Here is a 9579-nt window from a genome sequence, read left to right on the forward strand (position 1 = left end):
CTCCACTTGGTTAAAAAGTTTACTGGGCTTTTGGTAAATCATTGTATCTCAACCTAATGTACTACACAGATTTACCATAAAATATGATAATCTAATGCACACCATTTTAACCTCCTTGAAGGAAATGTGGGATATTAATGCAAATAATATTTTAAACTGTGTTCCGCATTTAACAATGTAAAAACAATTCTATTATTACAATCCCACAAAGACCCTTATTGTTATGGAGCTGACCATCTCCAGAAAATAGAAAGAAAAAGAGCAACTCCAGTTGTTGCAAACTGGTACTTTTAGAATCCACTGGTTAATGAAATAGTATGGGTTCTCTCATTTTCCAGCAAGACTCCTTATGCATGCTCTTTGTAAGAAAAGTTAGATGTAATGCTGTAGTGCATAATAAAGCAAGTTGGAATCTGACTTCCTAAGAATTCATTATTGTTTAAAGAAAGAAAAGAGACTTTCCAAATAAGCAAACCATTGTTTGGTCACAATTCCAATACTGCAGAATCTCTGCAGTCACAAGGCATGGGAACAGAGAAAGGTATGGTTTCCAGTTATTGGGGTGTGCACAGCTCTGATAAGGCTGGTGCCCTACTACAAGTGTATATGTCCTTGGAACTTCCAATTGCCATGGCTCACAAATAATAAATTTTTGTTTCACTCACCCAATAAATTCCAGGAGCAGCGACATGTCAAGTTCTGGGGGGATACGGAACACTGAGCCTACTACTTTGCGGGGTCTTCCCCTGGCAACAGCAACTGGCTGTGGCATAGCTAAGAAACAAAAAGAGGGGAAAAATAGAAAGCAAAGATTCTATGTATGAAAACATAAAATAAGTTACATAGCACCATAACATAATTCAGGAATGCATAACCCGAGTCACTTTTTAAAGAGGGATGCACTGCTATACTAATGGTAGGAAAGTACTGTTTGTTACAAATTTAACTCAATTCTCCCTCCCCTTCATTCTTCCCTCTCCACAGCTGCTCATTAACTTTCCAGGGCAAGTGTCCAGGGTCCCTAACAGCTCCCTCGCCTTATAAAGAAGAGAGTCAGAGTATCTCAGTGTGATAAGAAACCACCTGCCCTCAATGTCTTCCATATCACTCTGGGTTTTTGAACATACGGACTCCTGCTCCTAAGGTCAGAGCAAGAGCTAAAAGGCCACGATAAGCACCATATACTAGGGGAAAACATCTTCACCCAGCATCTAAAACTCAAAGATTAGGAACAGAGTTCCAAAAAAGGTCCCACTATGGGAAAAGCCCTGTATCTTATGGATCTATAGTTGACATATCAAATTTCAGTTACGGGGAAAATGAAAGCAAAGTGAAAAAAGATGCTGGGAGTTCTCTAAACAGAGTTCCTAGCATGTTTTAAAAATGTGATTACTGGGAACATGTGATTACCAGGCATCCTGACTGTAATGGCACTGCATGAATGGTTTTTAGAAGATTTCTCCCCTGCAATGTTTCCCCTACCTGAAAGGGTATTCAGAAACAACTACTTGCCTCAGTGGGGAAACTTACAGTATGTGTTGCTACACAGCTGCTCCCCAGGAGGACCATTTCAGGTCAGGAAAATGGCACTTCACACACATAAGAAGTGCATTTTAAAGAGCCTGGAGTGACAGTTATGGAAATCTCACCGTCTTGTCTAGTTTGACCTTAAGCAGGGGTGGTTTAGAGGAATTAACCAATACAGCCCTGATCCTGAAGACCTTATCCTCATGACTGAGGCCTTTCTGTTCTAAAGTGTTTCTATTTTAAAAAGCTCTCATGCTGCTTCAATATGGACTATCAGTTACATTAAATGACTGGATGGAGTTGCTCTAGGAAGTAAAATTAGCTGCTTTTATTACATATAAACAAAGTCACCAACCAAGACATTTCTCGTATCAGCAATGCTACCTATATATTTCTTTTCTGGACCACAATTCTCATAAAATACTTTGCACTTTTATAGCACCTTTAATCAAATAATCTTTAAGTTAGTTAACTAAGATTAATAGTGTTCTTGTATGGCAGAGGAATATATTTTTAACCTGAGAAACTGTTCAAAAAGATATATTGTCGAAGGCTTAATTCAAAAAAGTTTAATTGGTTGAAGTATTACAGTCAGCTCTATCAATCATCTATTATTCCTCTAACTTTCACACAAACTACAATATCTAACAGGGACACAAACTACTATTATGCACTGTTCACAAACATATCTGTGGTATCCAACTAAACACAGCCAGTAGTTAGAATGTTGAGCTATGTGATCCACTGGTCTGAAACAGCATGGCAATTTGTTTTTAAAGTGTTGCTACTTACCAGGTTTGGGTATTTCTAGACCTCTCTCCCTGTAGAAATCATGCATTTGCTTTTTCTCCCCTAAAATAAACAAAGTTTGGTTTTGTTCAGTGTAGCAAATACAATATATACGCACATTTAGTAATTTAAAATTTGAAATCCATACTGGGTTGGATTCAAAGTATAAAAAGTGGGCTCTTGAAACTCTGCACTCAAGGGTCAAGGGACCCCCAAGGAACAGCAGTGAATGCAAAGTGGGAATCTGCAATTGGGGGAAGGTGGAAATCAGTGAAAACCCGTTCCACTGACATTAAGACTCTTTCCAATGGTGGGAAAAGAGGTCTTGAATTATTCATGTTCACTTGCATTTATCAATCACCACTGCCACTGGTGTTTCTCATAGATTTAAGAGAATACTTCAGCTTTATAAGTGTTCAACCACACAACAGTTCAGCACTAAACTTGCAATTCACCACTTTGTGCTCTAATATTCTGTCTGGTTTAATCCCACTGGCTTTGATTAAAGTATTCAAACTGTAATTGTGAGCACACTGTTGTGCAAATGATAGCAATAGAATCTGTTAAATGAATTCAATAAAAACTTGATGGGACAAAATAATAATATAATAACATAATAATAACATTTGATTTATATACCACCCTTCAGGTCAACTTAATGCCTACTCAGATTTCTCCAGAAACTTCCCACAAATTTTCAAGCTTCTCTTTACAACCATAAGGTCAACAAAACTGTTTTTTAAAATATGAAATTCAAGATTCTCAAATTGTTGTACTTCATACCATATCACAGAGTTTGTGCTTCTAGAGCAATCTCTCAAAAGAAAATATATATTGTCTAATCTCAAGAAATGGCAATTAACAGTATTACTGAACACAAGAAGTACCTGTATTATACCTCATGTATTCTCTAGTTAAGCATATCTTTAGTCTAATAGCAAGAAGCTCAAAGAAGAAAACTTACTTTCCTCCAAGTTGACAACTAATTTATATACTATGTCTTGCAATTGTCGATCCAGTCTATAGTAGGGAAAAAATAATTATTGAATGCAGGACTCACGCTGCCGCATTAAATTGGTGAAGTATGGATACAAAATACAAGGCATTAGACATTATTTTCAAACATAACAAATTACCTAAGTTATCCTGTTCTATCCAACTAGAATATATAAGCCAACTTCTGGAAAGAATGGAGGTACTAGCTAACAGATCATAACTGCAAAACCAACTTCATTATCAAGTCTTTAACAACAGTTGATTGATATTAGAGGGAAAAACATGCTAAGGATAACTCTCAAATGGGGGAATTTCAAGGACCATGGAGTAAATCTCTTCCTGAATCTACCACACATCTTTGTTCTATTATGACAAAGGGAACTGATCATATTTGTGTGGGCTACTAGATTTGTTTTGTGGGAAGAGATGTTTCCTCCCATTTGGATGGCTTGTTTGAAACTAGCACAAGGGCATTTTAAAAAAAAATCATTGTTCCTTTAGAGGCGAACTAAATAGTAAACCACAACTCAAATACCTTACCTTATATTATAAAGAGGCTGTGTCTGATGCACTACAATGTTGCATTTTGGACATCTATTACTGTAATAAAAATGTCTTACTATGCAGCTCTTACAGACTGTTAAAAAAAAGAACAAAGCAGTAGTTACATGTCTATTATGAATTATAACAAAAACACCACAAAGTGTAATATAGGCAGCCTAGAATGCAAAGCAAAACAGAAAAGTGAAAACTAACGCTGGGTTCAGAGTTATAGTCAATTCTAAAACTATATTCATGATAAAGACAATTCTTATCGACAGTATTCCACAGCCTGCAAGCAATGTATTACTCAAAAGCAGCAGCACATCGGATGCCGCATCAGGTTCTGATGCCTTTAAAGACAAACTGCATTCATATGTTTTATTTCTTGAGCCATTAGTTCTATCTCCTTTTCCACAGTAAATTATTTCTTAGAGACGACAAAGAGAAAAATTTAAGATTGCTCAAATATTTATATTCATGTATTGCTACAATATGGAATCTGTATCCTTTAAGTGTTCATTTAATATAGGGTGGACCAAAGAGAATTCAGCTCACAGCTACACACACCAAGGCTGCAGTTCTAAGCATACTTACCAAGAAGATCCAGTGGAATTTAAATTCATTGTTTGGACAAGGCTGCTGAAAGTTCCAGTAATGTCATTCTGTGGTAGATTTCAGGGACTCCAGGGTTTGAATCTGGAACTTCATAACTATCGGCTGAAATCCAGCCTAGTGAGCGACCTGCAGGATTTACAGCACAATCCTATGCATGTCTACTTAGAACTAAGTCCTACTTTTTTCAATAGTGCTTAATCCCAGATCATAAGTTTGCATACTTAGAGATCTCTTCAGGCACAGAAAATAATAATAATGTACAATTAGTAAGAAGTATGAAAGCTCTGTACTGACCAAACCTAATATAAAGAGGTATTCAGGTCCATAGAGCAGTGTCTACAGCACTTCAGGGTGCAGTCCCCTCCCCCTGGATCAGGGACCACATTCTCAACATGGCCCAGACAATGGGACTGACAGTGTCTGCTGGGGAAGGGGTGCTACTCCCAGAGATTGCAAAGAGAGGCAAAAGAGTGCACCTTCCATTAGCTGGATGTACTTTCTCCAAGCCTAGCCAAAAAGAGCAGACTCCTTCCCAGAACTGGGTAGTAGAAGGGAGAAAACTGATGTGCGGTACAGACGAGAGCACAAGAAAGGGAACACCTGCAGGGACTACAGGCAGGAGGCAAGGGAAAAGCAAACAACTTCACCTCTTACTCACCAGGTGGCCCACAGGAAACACTGTAAGCGTCAGCAGCCCCAAGTGCCAAGCCTTGCAAAGGCTACCATAGTGGCCATTGCATGATAGCACTGAGCTGAGGAGATACGAGCTCAGCTCATTAACGGGGGGAGGAACTGCAGAAGCTGACAATCACTGCTTTTTTCAGGTCTGCACTGTGAATTGTGATGGTTAGAGGAAGAGGAGGACCAGATGGTGCTCAAGAGAAGGGAGGGGAAAGACAGAGACTGGTAGAAAGAGGATACCTATACAGGATGGCTGGCTCATCTCTTGGGTGTGCGTGTTAATTCTTGCCCATCTGCTTGTAAGTACTGACTTCTCTTGTGGGAGGGTGTCTTACATTCTAAGTCATTTTCCTTTTGAGTAAATACAGTAGATTGTCTTGATGCTGATCAAGCTATTAAAGTGATCATGATATACTCAAAATTTAATTTTTCCATGACTATGAAATTGTTTCTTTTGAACAAGAAAGCAATCCTATACTTACAGGTATGAAGACACTCTGTGATAGTTGTTGCATCTATGAAATACCCCTTGCAGATGGAACACATTATATATGGTGTCAGCTCAGAGAGGTTAATCATACGCTGCAAGTGAACAAGATGTTTGTTTTAGAATTTTAAAAAGATCTGCTAGCTATTTACACAAAATATGTTTAGAAATGCTTAAACATTGCAGTTATACATAGGTCCTCTTTCCCTTTAAGAATCTTTAGTTACAAGAACAGAACTTTTAAAAAAAACTATAAATGTAAGCACAAAGCACTGCTGTCTCTATCTTCCTTACAGGAGTATATATGCACAGTTTGCAGGGAAATAGTCTCCAGATGCAACATTTATGCATTACAGGAAGTACTGCTCTAGAAATGGCACATCTCTAGTTTACAAGGCATTATCAATAGAGGCACCCTGTACATTTGAAGCATAGTCACAGAGTCCATACCACTTGCTCCACTTACAATGGCTTCCAATTTGTTTCTGGGCCCAATTCAAGATGCTACTATAGCCCTTTAAAGCCATATATGCCTTGGGGCCAGAAAGAACCTACCTCATCACTACGGTCATCTTCGGAGGCCCTGTCTCTGCCATCTGAGGTTAGCTGAGTGTCAATCCTGAAATGGGCTTTTCAGTCATTGCATTGAAATTATGGAATTCTCTGTTAATGGAGATTTATTTGTTCCCTTCTATCAGTGTAATCTGCCAGTAGGCGAAGACTTTCCAGTTCTGTTTGACTCTCCTTCCCATGTAAGTGCCTGTGTTTTTAAAGAATTGTTTTATATGTGGTTTATTATTATTGTTATTAATGTCATTTATAGTCCCCTTGTCTCACTGAGACTCAAGGCAGATTACATACTGTGAGATCAGTACAATCAGTAGCAAGGACAAGGGTAGGCATTTCCATACAGTGTCAAGGACATTTCCATAAACAATGTCATAGAGTAGATGAATACAAGTTTATAGAGACATAGCATTAGCAAGGATCCAATACAGGGTTGAAGGATTGCTGAAACAGAACATAATCAGTTCTAGGATTGACATTAGACAACATGAAGCACAAGCAGTATATACAAGTTCCTATTCAAATGAACAGATAATATGTAAGGCAACATAATGGTGGAGCACATGGTTCCCAACTCATTGGCGAAACATCCGAGACCTCCTCCCTACAATACCGCCCTCCTATTAGTGAAACATCCAAGACCCCCTCCCTACAATACCACCCTCCTATCTGAGTAAAAAGGCCTTTTTGAATAATTCAGTTTTGCATTGTTTGCGGAAAGCCAAGAGCATGGGAGCTCTCCTGACCTCCTCAGGCAGGTTCCATAGGGTAGGGGCCACCACAGAGAAGGCCTGTGTATGGGCTGCAGTTGATTTTGCCCATGTGCAGGCTGGCACCTGCCAGAGACTCTGTTCAGATGAGCGAAGCTGCTGTGGAGGGACATAGGGAGGGAGGTGGTCCTGTAGGGATGTCGGACCAAGGCCATGAAGAGCTTTGTATGTAATAACCAGTACCTTGAATTGAGTACGGTAGCTGATAGGTAGCCAATGGAGTGACTGTAGGATGGGAGTGATGTTCATGCTCCTGCTCGCTCCTGATAACAGTCGAGCTGCAGCATTTTGCACCAATTGGAGCCTCCTAGTTAACTTAGATGGGAGATCACTATATAGTGCATTACAATAGTCAAGTTTTGATGTTATCATAGCATGGATCCAGATGGCCAAGTTGGCTGTGTCAAGATAAGAAACCATCTTCCAGGCTAGAGCGAGATTGTAGAAAGCATTTTTTGCAGCTGCCTTAACTTGTTTTTCTAGTAGTAGCATTGGATCCAGCATAACCCCTAGGCTCTTAACCGAGTCAGCTAGGGTCAAACAAACTCCATCAAAAGTTGGGAGTACAATGTTTTTTAGGATATCTGACTTCCCAACAAGCATCACTTCCGTCTTGTCTTGGTTTAATTTCAATTTGTTATTTTTCAGCCATTTCACCACGGCTGTCAGGCAGCAATCTAAGATTTCTACTGCATCCTGTGGGGACCTGGATAGCGAGATATAGAGTTGGGTGTCGTCCGCATATTGATGACACCCAATTCCATAGCTGTGAATGAGTTCTCCTAAAGGTTTTAAGTAGAGGTTGAATAACATGGGAGATAGGATTGCGCCCTGCGGAACCCCACAAGATAGTTCCCATTCTGGAGATAGCTGATCCCCGACGGCAACCCTTTGAGTTCGTTCATGAGAAATGATTTAAACCAGTCCAGGGCACATCTTTTGATGCCCACTTGTTTCTAGGTGTCTCAACAAGATGGCATGGTCTACTGTGTCAAAAGCTGCAGACAGATCCAGGAGGAGCAATAAGGAGGCATGGCCTTGGTCTATATTCAGACAGATTATCCACTAACGCTACTAATGCTGTCTCTGTCCCATGAATAAATCCAGACTGGAAAGGGTCTCTAGAGTGCTAGAGTTTTCCAGGAAGACCTGGAGTTGGTCAGCTCCTGCTCTCTCAATCACGTTGCCCAGAAAGGGCAGATTAGAGACTGGGCGATAATTGGTCATATCAGTTTACACACACACACTTTAAATTTTGTTACGATGTTTTGACTTGAGTGTTCACTGCCTTGAAGATCTCGAGTTGGGGGGGAAAGACGGCATAAAAAAGCGACAGCAACTTGCCCATGGGGATTCATTTCTAAGTAGGGAGTCAAACTTGTGTTCTCTGACCTATACCCAAGCCCAACTTTCTAGATGCTACCCGACAGTGGCTATATTTAGCGCAAGGCATGTCAGGCAGGACTACTTCACGGAGCGCCCTCACATCCCCGAGCCTTCCTCCAGACACCCTGTACGGAAAGCGGTGGGCTGTGTGTTACCTCATTTTCATCGTCCGAGTCCATTGCTCCCTCCTCCATCCCAAATCTTCTAAAGGGGTCCCGAGACTCCCTTTCTAGAGCCTCTTCTTCTATCTCTTCTTCCTCCTCCTCCTCCTCCTCCTCCATCTCTTCATTTCCGTCTCCACTGGATTCCGAGCGGCTTCCACTCGCGAAGCGGGCGCCCGCCCCGGAGCAACCTGGCGCTTCCGGGAGCTCTTCTTCGTTTTCTTCTTCCTCCTCCTGCAGACCCTCCCGCGTGAATCCCTCACCCATTTCCATGCCTCCTGAAAGCTTCCCTCTAACAACGTAAACTTGATCACGGATACGATGCGCATGCGCAAAGCCTGTTGCCGCGCGCAAGCTCCTAATATACCTTCCTTAAAAAAAAAATCTATTCTCTCTAAGTATTCTGGGAAAATGAGTTTTTTGGGTTATGGGACAATGTGAGCATTACTAACACGGCTAACTCCTCTGGATCTGTGAGCATTATTGTTCGCGCAATGACCAATTCAGCTCTTTCATTCTGGGTAGAAGTGCTTAAAGCCGATTTTCGATTTCTGGCATAAATACACACTATTTATTTAAATATACTTGCATTTAACATTGCTGAGTACCTCATAATGGCTTTAATCTACGTACAGTTTAAAGATAATTAGCCTGCATGCAACCAGTATAATCTGTTCGTGATAAGAGCCAATAAAGTGTCCTGATTGAGACTCAACTAAAGATCAATAAAAATCTGAACAATCTATTAAACAAAAGATGTATGTATTTTCATGCTCATATGGCCATTTTTTTCTATAGGAAAAACGACTGATGGCTGACTTGACCTTCTGGCAACAACCAATAATTGAAATATTTTTGCCATTTTAATTTTATAAGACAGAATTGACGCCCAGTAGTAATTGTAGTTTTGATCACAAAGTACATTATATGAAGTATGTGAAATGTTTAGATTTACAATCTTATCATATTAATGTTTACTCGAAAGCATTTCAGTGGGATTTACAAAGTTGTATATGCACACCAAAAAGTCTTTGGAGACTAACTGTTCTATATAACT

General features: G+C 40.1%; 1 protein-coding gene across 1 annotated transcript in view; it reads right to left on the reverse strand.

The window, feature by feature from the left end:
- PCGF6 (polycomb group ring finger 6) overlaps positions 1-8832 on the reverse strand; it is a 34237-nt gene extending 25405 nt beyond the window's left edge. Inside the window, exons 1-6 of the mRNA XM_054983080.1 lie at positions 8517-8832; positions 5634-5733; positions 3853-3949; positions 3281-3336; positions 2320-2379; positions 666-774 (exon numbers count right to left, since the gene is read on the reverse strand). Coding sequence (XP_054839055.1) covers positions 666-774; positions 2320-2379; positions 3281-3336; positions 3853-3949; positions 5634-5733; positions 8517-8795 — 701 coding nt within the window. The 5' untranslated portion in view covers positions 8796-8832. The remainder of the gene's footprint in view (positions 1-665; positions 775-2319; positions 2380-3280; positions 3337-3852; positions 3950-5633; positions 5734-8516) is intronic.
- Positions 8833-9579: the final 747 nt, after the last annotated feature.

This window comes from Eublepharis macularius, chromosome 6 (assembly GCF_028583425.1).
Source record: "Eublepharis macularius isolate TG4126 chromosome 6, MPM_Emac_v1.0, whole genome shotgun sequence".
NCBI lineage: Eukaryota > Metazoa > Chordata > Lepidosauria > Squamata > Eublepharidae > Eublepharis > Eublepharis macularius.